Here is a 23186-nt window from a genome sequence, read left to right on the forward strand (position 1 = left end):
CTTGTAAGATGTGAAGCAAATTTATAATAGAAAATTTTGAGTTCTTGTACGTTTAATTTTTTGGCTGTCTCCCTTCAACATCCTCTGTTTAAAGAATGTTTCTAAAAATACATACACATGTGCACATACATACATGACTGAGAGAAAGTTCCTCTTTTGGCTTTGCGTGCCTGCTCACTCGCCTGCTTTCCTGGCCTCCCTTGCGTCACCACCTTCTCTCCCCCAGCTGAGGTTCCTGTTTGGCGTGCCAGCCTCTCCCACAGTCTCCTTGAATGTGTGGACTTGCTCTCTTTTCCTGCTCAGCTCCTGCTGGCACTGTCTGCACTGTGTTTCCGATCAGCACAGCCCTCGCCCCTCACATACTCGTGCTCACTGTTCTGAGAGGCGGGCCTTAGGTGTTCAGTCATCACCCACCACACTGCCTGGGTCTGCACTTAGGGTTGTAGGACTTAAGGGTAGGGAATATCTGTTCCTTATGACATTGTGTTTATGAGGTTTGAAACATTTTTTAGAATTTATCTACACTTCATGACACTATATTGCAGGGGGTAGAAATGACTAATTTTGATCATTTTATTGCTGCCATCATCCAGGTGACTAGCAGATGGCTTTGTGCTTGCAGGTGATTCATTGCAGTGAGCAGAGGCCTCACAGCTCTTATTCAGGCTCTACGTGTGGGGTGTGATTAGCCTCGGGTCCTCCTTTTGCTTTCCACTCACCAGTTCATGATCTTAACCCCACTGTCTCTCCCACCTGACTACACAGCAGCAGCCCAAAGGCCAAAGCTCAAAGTGGCTTGAGGCAGCCGGGGTCTCCCCAAAGCAGAGAGGGGACTGCCTGGCTTCTTGTGGGAGCATGTGACTAGGGGGCTTCTGGTGGGTTGGGGTTTCAAAGGACAGAGAGGACCAGTCTTTAGGCCACTTTAGGTACTAGTCTAACTTATTTATATATTCCTATCTTTCTTTGATGTTTAGTTATATATTCCTATCTTTCTTTGATGTTTAGAGAGAGACTATTCAGAGAAAGAAACTGTTTTAAATAAGAGTTTGCTGAGAGAAAAACTGCGAGATATAATAAAATGAATTATAGGTCATTACAACATGGTGTTTATAATCAGGATGTCCCCTCACCCCACACTCATGTCTGGTGTTTAAACATTCTTGACCTTGGGAAGAAGAACCACCTGCCACTGGCCTAGTTAATTGGGGAGTCTCTGGGAGTGCCCACATATCTGAGCTCTGGTGATGCAGAGGGAGATAAGACAAAGTGGGGCCTGGGGAGGACAGAGTAAAAGGGTATATCAAAATAGATTTACCCTTTAAAATTTTGTGATTGGGTAGGATACTGTAAAGGGCAATCTTAAATATGGTAGATTATCAAAGAGGACTGAATTTTTCAACTGTTTGAACATTTTTGTTTATTTCTTATCCCTACAGCCTGTTGACCTTATTTATAGTCCATTGACTGCTAAGGTCAGAAACAGAGAAATTTAGTAATTTACCCAATGTGTGATGGGGAAACCAGGTAGTGCATTTCCATCTCCCAAGTCAGTGGCGAGTCAGTGCACGTGAACTTACGTGCTCAGGCAAGTTGAGAGCTGTGCTGCCCAGTCAGGAGAGTGGGTGGGGACAGGGATGCTGCCTGATGGACATGCTTTCAGGACTCCTTCCTGCTAGAAAAGTGGCAGTTACTTAAATAAGTTTGTCTGTAAAGAATCTTATTTAGTAATAGTAATATATGGAAGTTCTGTCTTATTTTTATTTTGCTCTTGATTAAAGTTTTTAAAATTTTGTAATGCTCTCTTTTGTATTTAATATTTAATCACTTCATTTCTGTTTTTTGTATCCAATATCTACCATTTAAGGAACAGCAGCTGAAGAAGATCACAGCAAAACAAAAACGTCTCCAGGCCATCCTTGGAGGAGCAGAGCTGAAAGTTGAACTAGATCATGCCAGTCTGGAGGAGGAGGATGCAGGTGAGGATATTGGGGACAGTGTTTCTGTTCTCGAATTGATGCCTGATGCCTCTAGTCAGAGGAGGGTGTCTCTTCAGTCCCAGCCTGGGTGTTGGGAAAAACACATTTGTTTCCTTACTGTCAAAACAGATACAGGAAAATTTTATTCTCCACACCTGGAGAACCAAATCTGTTTTAAGTCTTATCGGGCTTCAGAGAAAGAAAGTAAATTTTTAACTCAGTCTGATAGAGGCTTCTGGTGCACATTTAGTGTTATGTTTAATAAGTTAGAAATCTTAACATTCTTGTGTAATTTATTTCATAGACACCTAACATCTTGATTGAATTACATTTCGTTGATCCAGCATCATCAATTGACATTCATAGAATTGCTTTTAAATATCTTTTGGGGACATATTTGGCAGGGTTTCCAAGCATCAATTCTGTTGTTTAAGAAAAGACATCTTAATTCAGGTTATTTAATCCATGGCCATGATTTTGTTTATATCACTGCCCTGGATGGGCTGTCTTTTGGAAAACCTTTTGGGAAGATGCATAAGCTCTGAAACAAAATATCTTTGTAGTCAGTGTGTGTGTATGTATGTTTAGAAATTGTTGGTAGCTGTTCAGTTATTTAGTAATTGAAATACAGATTTAAACCCTTCAAGCAAGCGTTTTCTACTAGTTCCAAAAGGCTATTTGGTAAGACAAGAGAATTGTGAAGAATTAATTGAGGCAATGGAAAAAAATATTAGATGTGCTATTAAAGTAGTCTTGCAGAATCCATTGTGCCTGTGACCAGTGCTTTCTGCTGCTGAAGTGCCATATGTGTCATTGGGAAAAAACTTTTGTCCTGGTCTGGCTGCCTAGAAGTTGCTGCTATCTTTTGCTTCCTATTATTTGTTTGGTAAAACTTGGCCTAGGATTAATTGTTACCTCCCCCAATCCAAAAGCTCCACTTGGCCTGTCTATAGCAGCTGATACTTCCCGGCCTTCCAGGATCCGTGGCTCTCTCCTGGTTTTCCTTTCAGCCTTCTGACCATTTCTGTGTAGTTTTTTTTTTTTTTTTTTTTTTGTGTAGTTATTTTTGACCAGCTTTTCTAGGCTTATCTTAAATGTTGATTATTCTCAGAACTTCTTGCTGAGCCCTCTTCTTCTTATATTACCTCTCCCCCAATTATCTCATCCATTTCCTATGGCTTTTGTGGCACCTAGGTTCTAGTATCTTATAAATCTGTAGACCTGTGGCCTTGCCATTTTTCTGAACTTCTGATTCCTATTATCTCTCTCCATTGGGGCTCCAGCCAACACTTCAGACTCCTGGTCTCTCTTATCACCCTTCCTCCTCTGTCCCTTCTGGGATCCCTTCCTTCTCCCTGGTGCTCTGTGCCCTGTTTGGGGGTGGGCAGGAGGGCAGAGTGTCCAGGCTTTGTGCACCCCAGCCCGGTATTGCCCAGGCATAGACCTTGGCTACATCCTTTAACCTTTCCAAGTCTGTCTTGAGATGGGCATAAGCGTAGTAGGTGTTCATTTCTTTGCTCACAAGCTTCCCTGAGGTTTCCTTTCCCCTGTTCTCCACATAGTGATCCATTTCCTAATTGTTGTGAGGATTAGCTGATTAAAGAATCCTTTCCTGGAATTAAGTGGAATAAATTTCACAACAGTTGGCTTTGCTCCTGTGATCTGGGATGAGATGAGGTGCTTGCTGTCACCTTTGCTGTTCAGCGTTGTGTTGGATAGTGTAGTAATGTAAGAAAAGAAATAAAACCATCGTTTTTTACAGAATATGTGATTGGTCATATCGAAAATCTGAAAGAATAATTGGACCACCTATTGGAATTACTATGTGAATTTAGTAATGTCATTGAATACAAGGTCAATATATAAAAATCAGTCATATTTCTACATATGAGCAAAAGCAAAGAATAAAATTTAACAAAGATGGCAATCAGAATCAAATACCTGAAGATAACTCTTAGTAAAAAAAGTAGTTTTCTTCATTGCTCTTTACATTAAAAACTACAATATGTCATTAAAAAATTAAAGAAGGCAAGTAAATAGGGAGATACACCATGGTCGTGGATTGGAAGATAACAATATTGTAATTATGTCAGTTCTATCCATCTGTAGTTTCAGTGCAGCCCCAATGTAAATTTTGGGGAGTTTTTTGAGCGAGAGGGTGTAGGATAGGAAGAGTAGACTGAGGGTGGGTGGCATTAACAAACTGATTCTAAAATTTATATGAAGATGCATTGGGTCAAGAGTGGCCAAAGCATACTTGAAGAAGAACAAACTATCCAGACCTATTATCAAGCTGAAGTAATTAAGACCCTGCAGTAGTGGCATAAGGTTAGACAAATACACCAATAGGACAGAATAGAGGGTCCAGCAAACAGATCCAGCCATATGTGATCACTTGATTTATGACAGATATGGTGGTACAATGCTGTGGAGAAGAATCATCTTTTCATTAAATGTGCTGAGTTAATCCACATAAAGATAAAGTGAATATTGGCCCATTATACAGTGTACAAAACAAACTCCAAGTGGGTTGTAGAGCTCAGTGTGATGGGTAAAACAAAGCTATTAGATTATAACATAGGAAAACATTGTCATGATCTTGGGGCAAAGATTTAACAAGATGCAAAAATGCTCTCTGTAAAAGAAGAGATTTGATAAATATTACAACTAAGATCTTATGTCTGCTGAAAGATAGCATTTAAGAGAGTGAAAAGGCAAGCTGGGGAAAGATGTTTACAGTATCTGTATCAATCTAGGGACTTGAGTCCAGAATGTATGAAGAACTCCTAGAAATCTCTCTCTCTTTTTTTTTCCCCAAAAAAACAGACCACCTATGAGAAAAATAGGCAAAAGATTTGAACATTTTCTTCACAAGAGGCTAAAAAGATCAGCAAATCTATATAAAGGTTCCCTAGTTCATTAGTCAACTAGGGAAATACAAATTACAGCCACAAAGTGGTACTACTACATACCTACCAGAATAGCAACGGCAAGAACGTGGACCAGTTGAAACTCTCAAACACTGTTAGTGGAACTTAAAATTGATAGGACCACTTTGGAAATCTGTTTGGTTTTATTTCCCAAGGCTTAATATACCCAAAGAATTATATACATACGTCACCAAAGGATATGCACCAGAATACTCGCAGCAACGTTATTCCTAGTAGCCCAAACCTGGAAACCACCCAAAAGTCCATTAACAGTGGAATGGAAAAATTGTAGTAGTTGTACAGTAGAATACTAACAGCAATGAGAATCAACAAACTGCAACCATATTCAACAGTAAGTGTGACTCTCACAAGTATAATGTTGAACAAAAGAAGCCAGACACAAGTACAAACATTTCCATTTCCATTAAGTTCAAAGCCAGGTACAACTTGTCTACAGTGTTAATAGGTCAATCAGTATCTTGTGTGGTAGAAGCTGGGAAGCACAATGAAGGACAAATCTGGGGGTGCTAGGAGTTCATGCTTTCTGGTCTGGATGCTGGTGTATGGGTTTTTTTTTTTCAGACAATTCATTGAGCTGTACACTTAGGATTTGTGCACTTTCTGATGTATGTTTTTCTTCAGTGTACATTTAATGAAAAACTGCACTGTGATATTATTGGCCTGCAAGAAATATGGATTTTAGAATATGGATGCCTTCCTGTTAAGCCTGCTTCTGTTGGTATTTTGGCTATGGGTGAAGTAATTTTGCTAGAGATTAATTTCAGCTAATGAAAGAGGGATGACATCTGGGTGGCTTTCTGTTATTGTGGCATAACTTCCAGTTTTAGTTCATCCCTTCAGTCAGTTAACTTCACACATCTAATATTGTGCTGTCCGGTAGACCTTTTTGCAATAATGGAAGTGCTGTCTGTCTGTGTTATCCATCATGGTAGCCTTTCACCACATGTGGCTATTGAGCACTTGAAATGTGGCAAATACAATGGAGGAAATGAATTCTAAACATAAATTTAAATAGCCACGTGGTGACTCTCCTGTTGGACAGTGCAGAGCCAGCATTTGTGTTTTACCTGTTCAGGTGCATGCTGATTCTTTAGATGTCTGTTAAGTTCTGCTGTCTCTTGAATTTGTCCATCTGAATGCTGGTATTAGCAGTGACATGGAAACTTGGGAGATTGCTTCCTCAAAGCAGTTGATAAGGAAACATGGTAAAATTTCTATGTTACATATGACTGGGTCTGGCTTTGGATGCCCTGAAAGTATATTTATAATGCAGTATTTTGGGAAAAGTTATTGAGAAGTTACCTTTATGAATAGGAGAATATTAAATGTACCATGAACGCTTTGTAAATTTCACTCTGTTCTTCATATATAATATACTTCAGTACGTCAGTGATTTTTTTTCATATATATTGAGTGCACACATACCCATTGTTCTGGAAAGTTTTGTGCTAGCGCCCAATGCGTTGTCGTCCCTTTTGCAGAAGCGGGGCCGTCCTCCCTTGGCAGCATGCTTATGCCCGCCCAGGAGTCTGCGTGGGAAGAGCTCGTCCGCACTGGTCAGATGACACCTTTTGGTACCCGGATCCCTCAGAAGCCAGAGAAAAAGCCTAGAAAACTAATGCTCAACGAAGCATCAGGCTTTGAAAAGTATTTGGCAGATCAAGCAAAACTGTCCTTTGAAAGAAAGAAACAAGCTTGTAATAAAAGAGCAGCTAAAAAAGCTCCAGCCTCTGTCACTTCTGGGCTGAGCTCAACACTCAGTGAAAACAAACCAGACAAGAGAGGCAAAGTTCTCACGAAAACAGATAAGCGCTTGGAAAAGCACATCAAGAAACTCCAGAAGAGGGCTCTTCAGTTCCAGGGGCAGGTGGGATTGCTAAAGGGAAAGAAACCCTTGGAGTGTGATGTGAGGCCAAAGGCAGAGGGAGACTCTGAGGGTGAAGAGTCCGAGTACTTGCCGACGGAGGAGGAGCTGGAGGAGGCAGCAGGGGCCGCCCTGTCAGGGGAAGGCACCGACAATGACCGGAGGCTGGTGCTCAGTCGTCGGAAACGGCAGAAGAAAGTCACAGTGCAGGAGATTGATGATGACTTTTTTCCAAGTTCCGGGGAAGAAGCTGAAGCCACAGGAGGAGGAGGAGGTCGGAAAGTAGTGAGATGCCGAGATGACGGAGATGAGGATTATTATAAGCAGCGGTTAAGGTCAGTCTGCAGGGATTGTACTGCTTGCTTTATCATAGGTGGCAGGTTTATTAATAAATAAGAGTTCTAGTCCAGCATAATCTGTTAGACTCCCATTCATCCAAAGGTTGGACTTCCTGCAGCCTTAGCCCGCTAGAACCATCAGAGCCCCTGACCCAAGATGCCTCTACTTCTGGGTCTTCATTCAGATTTGGGGGCAAGTCTAAGAGGAAGAGCTTAGGGGGAGGGCTGGGGCAGGAGGCATGCAGAGGACTAGAGCAGGAGCTCTGTGCCTTCACACGGAGAGTGGGTGCCCTGCCACAAGGGTCAGGAGCAGGAGGCGGTTGGGTTGTGTAGTATATGTTGGGTGAAAGTAATTTTAGGACACTTCCCTTCAAAAAAAGATCTGAACTTTAAGTTTTAGTGTATGAAAGGATAAGCTTGCTTTCCTAAATCCCTCCTTCCTGGTCTTGAACAAGTAGTGCTCTACAGAATTTAAACCATACTGTGCCAGAAATGGGCTTCATTTGCCCAGCGTATCCTTCCTGTGCACTGTCGTTTTTTACGCGAGAGACTAACTTTAGCTTCTTATTTCCGTGATTTTGTTAGTATCTGATGTAAGTAAGATGAAAGGAAGGTGAACGCGTTTGTTAGTGGAGTCAGCACTGCATGTTGTCATGCATTTTTTGTGAGCCAAGAAAACTGGTGTGTGCGCCGCAGTCTCCCCTGTGCCCCGCGGAGCACAGCGCTGTGCGACTCAGGTCTCGTGCCTCCGCTTCTTAAGAGCGCTGGGAGACTCAGAGGGATGCAGGAGCCTGCTTAACAGATTACTTTTTAAGTATTTGCTCCCAGGATGTTTTTTCCCCAACAGTTTTCCTCAACAGTTTTCTTATTTCTCAGTGTAGGGGGACCTAGTTTATTATAATTCTTTTAGCTTTCCACTGGCCTTCGCGAATGAAGATTGACCTGATACTCCTCTATTATTTAGAACTGCTGACGCCCTACATCCAGACTGCCACATACATTCCCTAACCTTTTAGAAGTTGATGCAGCATAGTTCTTTTCACCAATAATTTGAGTACTTGCAACCTAAATCCAGGTCTTTAAGAGAACTCTTACACTCACACGGTGGTAGTACCTTATGCAGCGAGACAGAGTTGAGGAGTGGCTTAAACGTTGTCATTTCTCATTGTAACTTTAAAGTTGTTTTGCACATTCAGTATCTGTAAAGTTGTCTGAACAGTGAGTGACATCAGTCTTTTTCTTAACTACTGTAGAGTATTAATAAAAGTGTTAATCTCAAAATATTGATCAAAGTGGAGTGAATATTCTTCCCATTAAATTGAGTCAATATTAAATATATTTTAAGTATATCAGTATTTTGATCAAGAGCAATTTATTTTGATTGAATTTTAAATGTGGGTTTAGTTTAAATTCATGGCGATAAGTTTTTCTTAACAATGTTAAGATTGTAAAACTGTTATTTCCAAAGCCATATCAGAAGCCAGTTTTTTGCTCAAGTTATAGTAAAATCTCAAATGAATTTCAGAAATATCAATAACTCTTAACTGCCAACAAAATACTATAGTTCTTAAAATTTTATAGCTACAGTTATTAAGGTAGGTAATTGTTAAACTGCAGATATCCACATTGAAATGTTTATGTTGCATCTCCTTTGGTACTCTTTGGATTGGGGGGTGTTAAAAGAAGATAAAATGCTCCGGATTGAGACGCATATTAAGAATATTTTAAAACTGCCAGTCACTCTATGTTTTATAATTTCTTATTGTTGATCTTTGTAGACAGAATGAATTGTAATGGTATCCACTTGAGTGAAGAAAAAGACTTTAGGGTTTCTTATCTTAGCAGTGGTTTGATGGTGGATGAGCAGAATAAAGCCCCATATAGTTTACAACATAGAAAATGAGTGTTTCCTAATGGTTCGAATTTAGGAATATGTACCCAAGGTAGGTACCTTTTGGACTTAAATATGTGTTGGTTATAGGCCTGTTAATTATAATGCTGTTTTGAACCCTTAGAAGTGGAAGTGGGTGACTCCTAGACACCTCACCCCCTTTATTCTCTCACCTTGAGAGTCTTCGGTCTTTAATTAGCTCTAGATTAGTCCTAACTAGTCTCTTTAGTTTTAGCTGGTGCACAGTGGGAATTTCCTATCAGGCCTTTTCTACAGCTTAGCCTTTTCTGCATCTGGATAGTCGCACTTATGATCCTGCTTTTTCTGACTTAGCCCAAGACCTCAGATCAGTCTTGGAAGTTTTAACCACCTTTTGAACTGCCTGTGTATTTTGCCTTTCCCACATTTTTATCCTGCATTCTTCTCTGTCCACTTGCATTTGGAGGCTGTCTCCTCGATGGTGTTCCCTGATTTTCATACCTTTGATAACGTACCATGATGGATGGGCCACTTAGAAGCAGATATTCTATTGTTTCTTATTCATGTCAGTGCTAACAGATCTTACAAAGCATCCATTATTTTTTATTTTAATTTTGTGTTACACAAGTTTCCATTAGGGTATGGGTCTTCCTTAAAATCCATTGCTGCTTTAGAAAGCTAGGGTCTGGGAGCTCCAGGGGCCAAACACTTAATAGAAATAACTCACATTTAGTATTGGGTGATATGTGTCCCTGGTGAGCCCAGAGTGGCCTGGAAGACCAAACATTTCATATGTGCACCTTTCCCTGCCCGGTGATCAGAGATGTGCAGTCCTGGTTCCCTCAGTGTAGTTGGTTCATTTCCCAGTTGAGATGTGAGGTCAACTCCAGTGCTTCTTCTTTGCTCTCACTGCATGAACGCACATGTCTATTCTAGGACTGGCATCTAGGGGTTCCTGTGAGGAATCTGCAGTCCTTTAGGGGACGTGGGCACAAATGGGACCTGACCATTGTGAAGGGCTTACTGAAATTGGACTGAGGTATTTGGGGACGATTTTGTGGAGGAGGTTTGTCCAAGCACTTGGCCTGGTCTCTTGGGTCGTTCAGATATGTTGATATGGACCTGAGATTGCAGGTTAAAAACTTGCCGCATTTACCCCCAAACTTCAGGTGCATCACTGAATAGGAAAAATACTTTCTTTGCATTGGGGGCATATTGTTTCCTCAGGGGTTTCATTTGGATTGCCTTGGGTATTGGCTTGGTGGCCGTGGTCTGCAGAGAAGCCCAGTCGCTAAGCTGCCAGTTTAGGACAGGGAGGTCACAAGCCCTTGCCTTGCCAGGCAGCTCCCATCTTGGGAGTGGTAGTCTGTTTGGGGGAGACTGAGGCCTTTTTGGCTTCCCTGGGAAAGAGTGCCACGGTCCACTGGTGATGTTTACCTTGGCATGGGGACAACAGGGGGAAGCAGACAACATGCCAGCTGTTTGCCAGCCTTGAGAGAAAACAAACAAAAAATGTCACCAACTCTTGCCTCTTTCTCCAACAGTGGTCATACTGCTTGGGTCAGACTTGGAGTGTAGGTCGGGTGACACCCTGAGTGAGAGGATGCATTTCCAAATAAGTTCTGTCTCCTGCTGGCATGACTAGGGAGAACATTTGCAATTTGACTTGCACCCATACTCTGAATCTCTTCTTTCTATTTCCATTTGCCAGCCATTATTAAGTTGTTAACCTAACAGCTGTATTTCCTTGGCAGTGAGCACAGACTAAGGCAGAGATTCCCAGCCCTTGGGCTGATTGTGCAGAATCCCTGGGAACCCCACCATTGGAGGTGCTGATTCAAGACGTGTCCGTGGGGCTACCATGTGGTAATTTAAAAAGGCTTTTCCCAGATGGGTCTGATGCATGGCAAGTTTGGGAACTACTTGATCTATGTGTAAGTGGACTTTTTATGTTCTTTTCCTTTCTGAGGCTGTAGCTTTTGGCAGATTGAGTTTGTGTATCATTTTCTCTAAACTTCTCTTTTATGTACCCTGCACAATTGTGTTTGCATAGGAGAGGGCCTGGGGAGGAGTTTTGGGGTCAGTTTATCCAGTTCAGTGCTATATGTAATAGCTCATCTGGTTCTTATCAGGGTGTGTGCTTCAGACTCACCTGCGGAGCACCTTTAGGGCCCAGCCTGGAGCAGGTGGAACTGGGCGCTGCACTTGGCTTTGACCGAGCTTTGGCTGATTCTGAGGTGAGGTTGGTGGCATTCTTCATTATCAGAGGCCCTTCCTGTGTTCCCGTTTAGGAAAGCTTTGAGGAGGTTGGAGAGAGTTGTTGGTAAGGATGTTGGGGCTTGAGGATGTAATACTGAACTCTAGCCCAAAGTTAGCTTGGTGTTGCTGCTGGAATAAATCACTCCCACCTCCCCATCCTCAATCAGTGAAGCAGTAGAATTCAGAAACAGACTCTTCAGTAGGTGGTGCCTGAATCTCCTCAGATTATCTGGTACTTTTGGGCCAAGCTGCTGAGACCACAGCCTGAAATTGATTTGAGTTGGTATCCCCAGATAGTTTGAAGGCTTTCCATACCTTGCCCCTGACCTTCCCTTTTTTAAGTGAGCTTCACCTTTGATATTTCCTTTTTTTTATAGTGAAATTGTGATAACATTAGGATAGAAAAAAACTACCTACACCTCTATTTTTTTTGTTATTTTTCTATATTTCATTCCAGTCTTTTTTGTTTTGTTTTGTTTTGTTTTTGTTTGTTTTTTTGTTTGGCCGCATCCAGCAGCACGAGGGCTCTTAGTTCCCCAACCAAGGCTCGAACCTGCTCCCCCTGCAGTGGAAGCGCGGAATCTTAACCACTGAAGCGCCAGGGAAGTCTTTCATTCCACTCTTTGATCCTATGCATATGCATCTTTCAATTGTTATGATTATAGTAGGCTGTACGGACTCTTTATCTTGCTCCTTTCAAATTGTAATTAGCTTGCCCATGATGTCACTGGTTAAGAGCTGGGATTTGAAGCCAGGGCGAGGTTGTGTAAATGTCAATTTCCTTTCATTTGTGGAATTGGGTGGAATGGGCAATACCTATATATGGCCACACGGTGGTGCCAAGGATCAGGACATAGCTGCCCCTACCTCCCTGGACTGGAAACCAAACCCCAAACCCAAGTCAGTTGAATGAAGATTTGGGGAGATTGCCAGGGAGTCTAGAAAACTTGACAGGTCTGGTGTGGATGGGGATAGGATTTACCTCATGGTGTGGTGTAACCTGAATCTGTAGTCATGACACCTGTTGATGTAACTGGTTTCTAATACATTTTTGACCTTAGAGGTTTTTCTTTTCTTTTGCCCCATTTTTAACTTTATTTAATGTGAATAACTTTGAGTTAAAAAAAGGTCAGATGGCTCCATTCATTGTGCAAATCTTAAAGAATAGCTTCTAAGCCTCTGCAAGGCTTAATCATCTGGGAAAACGGTACCTTCATCGCCTTCTCCCTTGAGCACGGTGGCTGCTGTGGCCAGGGGCGAGTTGGATCCTGGTTTGGAGGGTTTGGCTGTATGCATGCATAGTTCTAGGAGGGGAAGGCTGTGTCGGTATTTTCAGATGCCGAGAGGGGTCAAGCTGAGGAGGGTAAATGTTGACAAAAGTCTCTTGGATTTGAAATTTGGAGGCCTGAGCAAGGGTGGCATTCATGGGGGAGGGGAGGAGGTTGTATGAGAACTAAGGCAGCTGACATCAGTGAATGCTTACCACTGGCAGTGCTTCACTCTGTATGTGTCTGTTAGTTTAGTCGTCACCCCCCCCCCCCCGCCCAGGAGATAGGAAGCTGAGCCGACAAAGCTGAAGTCATTTGCCCAGGATAGCAGCAAGTGGAGAAGCCTGGCGTGGGGGAAGGTTGGGGGGGGGGAGAGGGCTGAAGGTGGTTTGGGTCAGGAGGGAGTGGTCTGTCACCGTGGACTGGTGTGGTGGACTCAGAAGAGCATGGCCTCAGTGATCTATTTCTCCCATCGCTTGATGAGGACCAACCCCACACTTTTGCACATCCTGTTCCTTGCTTGAAATGGTGCTAAAGGCCATGCCTCCTAGAGCCACAGTCTCAGCTCCTCTGTCTCCATTTTACTGTCTTCATGGAGCCTCTTCCTCTTCCTTTTGCCTAGAGCCAGTCCCTTTGCACTGCAGTTGTCCCATGTTTATCCTTCAATTGGACCTTTGTTTGCCCTGCACACGGATTCAGGTCACTCTTAGGCGCGGCCAAATTACATTGTAGAGCTTGATTTGCTTGTACCTTCAAACAAACAAACAAACAAACAAACACCCAAGTCATTTGATCTCTAAAAATCTGAACTTGGTAAAAATTTAATCTAGATTTGATCCAGAAACTAAATATAATTATTTGAAGATTGTTCTTGTCATCAGTTTCTGGGCGTTAATTTCTTTCTCAAGAAATAACTTATGTTCTTTTTTTCTTCTTCTTCTCCTCCTTTCTTCTCATCTATATTTTAAAGAGAGAAGAAAAAGTTAACTCCCTTAAGGAGTTTTCTTAGAGAGCATCTTGGCTTCTTTTAAATGACAAAGCTAAGACACAAATGAAGACTAATTCTGCTTCGTGCTCTGCACACACCTCTCATCCTCAGCTCTAGTGCATAATTGTCTGCATCAGTCTTAATTTACTCTGTGAGATCTGGACTCCTAACTGAGGGTATTTCATCTGCTTGGATGTGCCAATTAAGTCCGCCCAGATAGACCATAAAAAGGCAGATAAGAAAAGTAAAACACCGAGTATCTCAATTTAGCAAATTAGACTAATCTGCAAGGGATTCTTAGCTGTCTGAAATAGAAAACCTATTGCACTACAGAAATGCAAACCATATTAAATACCCAGCTTGGTGCCTTGGATATATTTTTAAAAATCAAATTGTACTCACTGTGCTTTTGTTGTAGAATTTCTTTCATGGATATTACAATGAGTGGAGAAAGATCCTGAGACTGAAATTTCACCCTTTATTAGGAATGATTTAACTGTGTGATGTGACTTTTCCTTCACAGTCACTACAGATCTTGGTGGCCCTTGTAATGTAAAAATGAAAACAGAGCAATAAACTCAGTTGTAAATTTCAAGCAGCAAGATATGTGACTTCCTTAAAATTTTGGAGAGGGCATGTTCGTTTTGTTAATATGTAATCTCAGACTACTAATATTTGACAGTTCCCAATAATAGGTATATTTTGCCTCTATTGTAGGTTGGGGTAGGCATTTGAGTATAGGCAATACCTCTTTTTATTGCGTTTCGTTTTATTGCGCTTACAGATAACTGCGCTTTTTACAAATTGAAGGTTTGTGACACCTGCCTTAAGCAAGTAGATCATTGCTGTTTTTCCAATAGCATTTGCTCACTTTGTATCTTTGTGTCACATTTGTAATTCTCATAGTATTTCAGACTTTTTCATTATCAAATTTGTTATGGTGACCTGTGATCAGTGATCTTTGATGTTACTGCTGCAAAAAGATTATGACTCTCTAAAGGCTCAGATGATGGTCAGCAGTTTTTTAGCCAGCCGTTCTTTAATTAAGGTGTGTACATTTCTTTTTAGACATAATGCTGTTGCACACTTAATAGACCACAGTAGAGTGTAAACGTAACTTTTATATTACTGGGAAATCACAGAATTCACGTGACTAGCTTTATTGCAATATTTGCTTTGTTGCGGTGGTCTGGAACTGAACCTGTGATATCTCCAAGGTCTGCATGTATATTGGTTTGTCTGGTATGAAGTGTCTCTTATGTGTTTGTTCAGCCCAGATTATCTGTAGTCAAAATAACTGCTAAACTGATTTTACTGTTACTTGGAAAAGTTGGCAGGTGTCCAGTGAAGAGTGAGTTTGACCCACCCTGCACAGAAGTGAGGTGGGGAAGGAATCATGTTGCTGTACAGAAACGAAGGCCCTCTTTCCTCTCCTCAAGCTTTAGCACTGACATTTCTTGAGACAAATTTGAATTGAAGTTTTAAAATTTGATTTGCTCTTGTACAGTTGTTTTCATTGTATAGCATTTAAAGAGGTGATTATTGACCTTTCGGCTGGTGCTATGAGAAAAAGGGTGATTTTGGGAAGTTTGAAAATACTTTTTGAGAGGCAAGATTGTGCAACAGTTACGAGCACAAACTCTGGGTTTGAATCTTCAATTTGGTGATCTTAAGCAGGCTGCTTTACCTGTCCCTGCCTACCTTTCTTTAATTGTAAAAAAGAGATTAAGAATAGTATCTGTCTTACAGGGTTGTACGGATTAAATTGTTTAATACGTATAAATACTTAAAACAGTGCCCAGCACACAGTGAGCATCAGTAGCTGTTAGTTGTTATTATTACTTAGAGTTTGTTTTCTGCCTCTAAATTTAAAAAATATGTACATAATATGTATGTATATATAATTTCAAAACACAGCTTAGGGACTTCCCAGGTGACGCAGTGGTTAAGAATCCGCCTGCCCGTGCAGGGGACACAAGTTCGATCCCTGGTCTGGGAAGATCCCACATGCCGTGGAGCAACTAAGCCTGTGCGCCACAGCTATTGAACCTGTGCTCTACATGTTCAATAGAGCCACAGTTATTGGGCCCACATGCCACAACTACTGAAGCCTGCACACCTGGAGCACTCTACAACAAGAGAAGCCATTGCAATGAGAAGTGCAGGCACCACAATGAAGAGTAGCCCCCGCTCGCTGCAGCTAGAGAAAGCCTGCACACAGCAACAAAGACCCAACGCAGGCAATAAATAAATAAATAAATTTTTTAAAAAGACCAAAAACACACAAAAAAACAAAACACAGCTTGTCCAGAGCGAGCCACTGTTACTTAAGGAGGTGATACATGGCATAGCGGGGAGAAATCACAGGCCGTGGTGTCAGAATGCCAGTCTCAGTAGCTCTGAGGTCTTGTGTATCTCCTTACAGGTAAATGGGGATCTTAGCAGTACTTTCTTCAAGGGTGATCGGAGGATTACAAAAGGTAATACAGCTAAGATATTTGGCAGATGTCAGACACTCAACAAATATTAGCTACTCATGTTATTTGCATGCCCACCTGATAAAACATTTACTACAAAGATTCCATCAAGCCAGTAAGAGGGTCTGTGAGAATCCTGAGGAAGGGCTTATATAAATATTGATATATATGAAAAGGTGACGTCTTTCCAAGGTAAAAAGCACTTTAACAGTTGTATTTAATATGCATAGCCAACTCATTAGCTGTTATAAGCTTAGTTTTGTTTGATGTTAGGCTTTTCCTACCTTTAATACATTTTTCTTATTAATATGATTAAGGTCCACTTAGTGATAAATTATCTATATGACTATAAGTATATTATCAATAATTGTTCGGGGAGAAATAAAAAATTATTTCTCCTTTGAACACACTAGGGGGCACTAGACATCTGCCCAGGGGGCACTAGACATCTGCCCGGGGGCATTCTTTCAACCTCACAGTCTGCTCGCTGGTTTTGAGTGTGAGTAGGTCAAGATTACACTTTGGTTCCGCACAGTTCTCTCTGTTCTGAGGTCAGTGTTCTGGGTCCTTCTGTTGTGCCTTATAAGGCTTGGTTTCCACATTCCTTGCTGCAGGAGTGTCGATGTTGCACCCAGAGTGATGAGAATCTTGGTCTTGGCTGTTAGTGCAGGTGCAGTAGCATGATGGCCTTCTACGAGGGCTTGGGGGCTGCACTTAACTCCTGCCTGCCCAAGACTGCAGTAGGCCTCTTGACAGTTTTTACTATTTATTCACATTTAACCAACAGTTAACTAAAATTTTTCAATTTTACTTTTTTGTGTCGTCTCCTGACAGTAATTATAAGATAGTATCTGACATGTATGTAGTATTAAAAAATAGTTTCCAAAGGGTATAGTGCATATATTGTCTCCTTCAGTCCTATAAGAACCTACTGTTTGGCTCATTTTATGGTCGAGGAGACAAATGCAGTGATGTGAGATGATGTTTCTAAAGTTCGGACTTCCCCTTACTAGTTATAGACTGTAATGTAGCTCTCTGCCTGCTCTGATTTCCCTTCTCAGTGAGTATCTTAAATTTGTGGGTTTTTTTTCTGGATTCTTCTCTAGTGGCTGCCACTGGAGTCTGAGGGACTGTAGGAGTTAGAAAACCTCCTAGTGAATAACACACTCACCTCATTTTATTTGGTTGCAGCTGTGACTATTACATGTATGGATTAAAGAAAAAGATGAAAGTGGGAACACTAGAAACATTATTTCCTTTCTAGTAATGTAAATATAGTTTAGGGCCAGTTAAACTTCTTTTTTCCTCTGCTAGAAGATGACTTCTTTCATAAAAAGTTGAATCTTTTGCCTAGCCTTTCCCTAGGGAGGCTTGAACCCAAACTCAGGACTTCTGATTTTTTCCCATCAAGCTGGTGTGCAAAAACCAGTCTTGTGGCAAGGTGAATCCCCTGGGAAACCCCTAAAAACATGTCAGGACCTGAAAATAACTTACAAAATTTTCCTCATTCAATATAATGAGCTAACCCTCCTCTCCTTTTTTTTTCCTCATAAAATTCTAAACGAAACATTTCTCTGACTTTGTAGTTGACCTTTGCAAGGCCTCATTCTTTGTAGCGGACCCAGCCGTGTATATGCAGTGGCTATAGCTCAGAGTAGTACTTTAAAGTCATACATACAGAAGGGGTAGGAAATGCAGCAGGAGGCAGGCCGTCAAGGAGGTAGAATAGGACGTTTCTTAAACCCATTTTGAGGGACCCACTTTGTTTTCAAGCCGTGCTTCTCTACCCCTGGTGTCTTCCCCATCCATGGCCCAGTTCTGAACCTGTTCATCCCTTCAGCATTTATTGAGCGTCTTGTGAGGCAGGCATTATACTAGTCTCTAAAGATATGAAAATGACTCAGTCTCTGACCTCAAGTGGCTCCCAGTCTAATGGACAAGGCAGATAGGGATTTCAAAAGATGCTACCGCTCTGGTAGATGCTAGCGCTTTAGTGGAGACATCAGGTGTGCCCAAGGTGCTGTGTTCCTGGGAAGGCACCTGGAGGACAGGACACATAACTGGCCGATCAGGGAAGGCTTCTTCCAGAGGTGCTCCTTGGGTGGCGGTCTGAAGGGTCCACTGGCGTGTGGATGTGTGTGCTGGGGGAGGGAGGTTGGGGATAGCAGATGCGCAGAGATGAGGAGGCTCTGAGGTTTGGCATAATGGCAGCTAGCTTTGTTTTCCTGCTCAGGCATTTTGAACGTCCTAGAAATGCTGGGAATTCTCCTTCGAAAATAAATTCTCAGGTGTATTCTCAGGATTCCATTGATGAGGCGTGCCAGTAGGTTACAGCTGAAGGCTGTGTTGTTCCTGGTTCAACTGGTTGTGCGGTGTTGTTAGCAGTCTGGCCCTGGGTCCGGGTTGCTTCTGACAGATCATTATTGCAGTATCAGCCCCAGGCCCCACAGCCTGGGCTGGGTTCTCATTCCTGTGCGAATGTGGTGAAGCCAAGGAGCATTTGCCCTGCCTGCATCTGATTGGAGTTGTAAGTTTATGTTTATTACTGGGTTCTCTTCTAAGTAGCTGCCAGCGGAGTCAGCAGTGGGCTGACTATGGCAGTCGTGTGGGGAGCTGGAAACCCTGCCAGAGAACACCAGGCCCGCTTGGTTTTATGTGGCTGCAGCTGTGACTCTTACATGTGTGGCTCTTTGAAAACAAGAGGAAAGAAAACATGAAAAAGTTATTTCTTTTCCAAAAATGTAAATATTGGACCATTTACTGCCCCTTTCCACTTTTAAAATCCATTATCTAGCTTATTTATTGAAATAACAGAATTTAGACATTTCAAGGCCATTGCTGATTTTTAAGATTTCAGATCACTTGGGTCCAGATCTTCATTTTGACTTGCCCCCAGCCAATTTTAGGTCATTCTGTAGCTCTCTTTCTGTTACTATTTGTTTACTGTTTACAAAGCTGTTGCAGAACTTTTAAATTGAGATATTGCAGCAGATACCTTCTGATGGCTAGGTGTCTCTACTCATGGCGGTCACGCTCTTCACACTCATTTACTGGGCACCCATTTGACAGGCTGCCGTAGTTTCTGTGCAAGTACACATGTTCAGGACTTCTGTCAAGCACTTGTGGTGTGTTGCGTTACCATATGCAGATTGTTTTGGACTATATATTGCCTCCGTTTCCTCCTCTGTAAGTAAACATTATAATCGTTCACTCAGGGTTGTGTGAAGATTACATTAAATAGATATGATTATATAGAATAGCATATTAATTCATTGAGCACCTGTTATGTTCCAGGCTTGTGCTAAGTGTTTTATGTATGGCATCTCATTTCATCCTCCCCCAAATCCAGTGAAGTAGGTGCCACTGCTCCCCCCATCTCAGAGTCGAGGAAACTTAGATGCTAAAGAGGTGAAGTTGCTTGCTGAGGACTGAAGTGCTAATACATGGCAGTAGGATTTGATTCTCGACGGTCTGAATCTGAGGGTTTGGGCCCGTGCTCATTGCATGTGTCAGACCTACTTTATTCACAGCACAGAATCCCCTTTTTACACCTGCTGGCTAGACAGGTTGCTCAACCTGCCAGGCTGTAGAACCAGCAAAGTTAAGCACACTAAAGAGAGCAATTTTAGACCCTGGTGGCATCTGGGATGGGAAGGGCATGTGTTTCTCTCAGAGTTCAGGTGAATCTGGCCCTCGTCCACCCCCCTGGTGTTCTGTGTGGTACTTCTTGTTAACCAGCACTTGGTGCTGCCCTGCTTCAGTGTGCGCTGGTTAGACGGTCAGGTCTCTTGGCTCTAAACAACATGAGGAATTACTGCTTTATATACCAGGAGAGTCTCTTAGCCTGAGCCACACACGCATGTGGTTTTATAACCCTGGTATTCTCTGTCTTTAATATGTGTATATGATTCTACTGGGGCGATTTGTCTTCACAATGATACAAGTACTTGCAGGCAGTAATGATTTTTGCCCACCACCTTTAGTCATCTGTTAGCCGAACTGAATAAACGTTTGTCTCTTTTCATATTTCTTTACAAAGCGGAAGGGACTGGAGTGCAATCGTTTCTGTAGTGGCTTATGTGGTTTTCTAGGTGCTGTGTGCTCTGTGGCGACATGATGCCTGTGTATTTTAGAAGAGAGGGAGGAGGAGGAAGCTGAAACTGTTGAAGCAGAGTGATGTGGTGGGAAATTTAACAGCCACAAAGACTAGCTGGCTAAGTCTAAGGAAATAGCTATCATTTATCAATGAAGTTTAATGTGTGATACTCTTGTATGTAAAATATTTGATGACCTTATTGTGCCAAACTTGTAAAGCCAGCATCTTCTGTTTTTCTTTTTCTTCCTGTAAAATTATTTTTGGGTAGTTGTAAAATGAAGTATTTTGAAGTGGCTGTGATGGTTTTTGTGATTTTTTCCACAAATTTTGTATTGTCCACAAATTTACTAAAAAGTTATCTTTTATTATGCAGATGTTTGGTTCTGAGCTTTGATAGTAAGAATTTGGGTGCTGAGGACTGTCTCATCTGAAATTGCTTGTTAAATTTCAGATAGTAAGAAGCAGGAATTCAGATACATACCTCAGGAAAAGGTTTATACATCATTTTAGTTTCTAGGTTCCAATGGTAAGGGATACCTTTATACCAGGGTTTCTCAGCCTTGGCACTATTGATGTTTGAGAGCAGATAACATTTTGTTGTGGAGGACTGTCTTGGATATTGTAAGATGTTTAGCAGCATCTGACCTCTACCTGCTAGATGCTAGGAGTGTGTCTCCCCTCCCCCAGCAGTTGTAACAACCAGTTATGTCTCCAGACATTGTCAAGTTACCCAGAGGTGAGGGTGAGGGGGTCACCCTCGGAGGATGGCCAGATTGCCCCCTGTTGAGAACCACTACTGTGTGCCATTGCACTTAACCTAAATATGTAGATAATGTGAAACTGAAAAGTAGCAAAGACTGTTATAGCCACTTAGAGGTACTTCATTTCATCAATTGCATAGTGATTTTAAGAAAGAAAAATACAAATAAAAAGGAGGAAGAGATTGCCTTTAGAAGTTAAGCACAAAAAGGCCATTACATTTTTCCCATAAAAAGACTGTCACATGTTAAACCTTGTGGTTATGTGATAGCTATTTCCCTAGACTTGGCTATATAGTGCCTCTTTCTTTGGCTGTTCTCTGGAAATCACCAGCAGTGCTTATTTATAGGTTCTCTTAGTGCCCTGTGAAGCAGTTTCAGATCACTAACTAGCTCTTTACTGATCCTTAGCTAGCCCTTCCTTTCCTTACTTTGAAGAGCTGAAATTTTCAACAAAGGCCAGAATTTATCAGAGGACCTGCTTTAAAGGTCCTCCAGCATCTACTGCATGGGGTTGTGTTTGGTCTCTGTGCCGATTTGGTAGTTGGTGTTGGAAAACATACCATTCCTCCACCTGGGCAGCGTGTGCAATGTTATCCTTCCATGTTCTCCTTTACCTCCCCTCACACTTTCTCTGTTACTCCTGCATAGTCAGTAGCAGATAAATGCCTTTTTATATGTGTTGCTGTTCTCATTCCCTTCCTATGAGCTTTTTACGTGGAAGGCATTTATCTGTGTTATTGCTTTATTTCATTTCCACCATTTTGTGAAATTCAAAGTGTCAGATGCATGCATGCTGAAAAAAGCCATCCGCTTGTGCTGGAAGTGACTAGAATGTGCGGCTGTTGACTCTTTTTTTCCCACTTGTGATATCAGTGCCCGGTATAGTTACATGGGCGCAAAACGAGTCTGGCTACATGGCTGCGCCTTCCCTACAGCCCTGCTGTGTTGCTGATACTTTCAGACCTTTAGACGTTTCTTTTGTCATGGCATTGCCCTTCTGAAATGTAAGTGTTCATCTTCTTTCATATCTGCAAAGCATCATGTAACTGAATTTGTAACTTAGATTTTATTTGGTGAACACATTTTTTTCTCAGTGGTATAATTATCAGGACTTTTATGTTGTTGATGCCTCCCCTAATGCAGTAATCAATATGTGAATCTGATATATAGTAATTTTGACCAAAAATTTGCTTTATGTTCAAGATATTATGCTGTTTTATGGTACGACCATCATATCTTTAGCACAGTAGTAGTAATTATAAATAAAATTCCTTTTTTCTTACATTGTCATTTTGGAGCTATGACATTTAGTATCTATAAATTTAGTTATATTGAAATTTTCACTGAATCTTTTCTGGAATTAAGTTCATATATCTTAGGAACTAGCAGAGAAATTTTCCCTTAGGGTATGCCAGGAGAGGAGCAAGTAGTTTTGATAATGAAATGAGACCTTACAGGAATATTTCTGGAGCAGCTATAATAATTCAAATGAGAATTGAATTGAGGAGAAAGAAGAGAATCAATTGGTTTTTTTTTTTCCTTTGAATATCGGTGTTTTGGGTAATGATGGCAGCAGAAAGCTAAAAGACTGTTCTATTTTGTCTGTTTTTCCCTGTGTATTACTTAGAACTAACTATTTTAATCTGGTTTGGAACCAAAATAATGGAAATATGATTTTTGTTTTCACGGTAGGAGATGGAATAAACTGAGACTGCAAGACAAAGAGAAGAGTTTGAGGCTTGAAGATGATTCTGAGGAAAGCGATGCCGAATTTGACGAAGGTTTTAAAATGCCGGGTTTTCTGTTCAAAAAGCTTTTTAAGTATGTGCCATGTGTTCCTTCCTTTACATCTGTCATCAAGTCATTGTGTACAAATTAACATTTCAGGAACTACATAGTAGTTACCTGTTGGCCCTTAAGGTACTTGCAGCAATTTATTGCAAACACAGATACTGTCAAATGAAATTTTAGCCACATGCTGTTCATTAAAATTAGATATAATAAATTGACTAAAGTGTGCATTGGATATGTTTATAAGCTGATGAATGTATGTGGACCTGTCTCAGCAGACTGAAAACAACACATTTAAAAGCCATCTACGTCGAATTTTTTTTGTGTTGTTGTTCTTAGCAATTTTAAGGGGCCAAACCTCTAATTTCTAAATCAGACTAATTAAGAAGAGTTGCTTATTAAAATCAATACTGGGGAGGTTTTTTTTACTTTTATGTTGAAATAAAATGTGTAGAGATTATTTTTCTGAGTGTCTTATATTGTACCTAAGGGTATATACTTTTGAGCTGACAAATGTGTATCTAAATATCAAAAGAGAAGATATAGG

At 41.3% G+C, this 23186-nt stretch overlaps 1 protein-coding gene across 4 annotated transcripts in view; it reads left to right on the plus strand.

Moving 5' to 3' along the window:
* Positions 1-23186, plus strand: part of ERCC6 (ERCC excision repair 6, chromatin remodeling factor) — a 71294-nt gene that overhangs the window by 7139 nt on the left and 40969 nt on the right. For all 4 annotated transcript variants that reach the window (XM_057734592.1, XM_057734591.1, XM_057734589.1 and 1 more), the window contains exons 4-6: positions 1865-1976; positions 6409-7126; positions 22541-22669. In XM_057734592.1, coding sequence (XP_057590575.1) covers positions 1865-1976; positions 6409-7126; positions 22541-22669 — 959 coding nt within the window. The remainder of the gene's footprint in view (positions 1-1864; positions 1977-6408; positions 7127-22540; positions 22670-23186) is intronic.

Source organism: Hippopotamus amphibius, chromosome 5, assembly GCF_030028045.1.
Source record: "Hippopotamus amphibius kiboko isolate mHipAmp2 chromosome 5, mHipAmp2.hap2, whole genome shotgun sequence".
NCBI lineage: Eukaryota > Metazoa > Chordata > Mammalia > Artiodactyla > Hippopotamidae > Hippopotamus > Hippopotamus amphibius.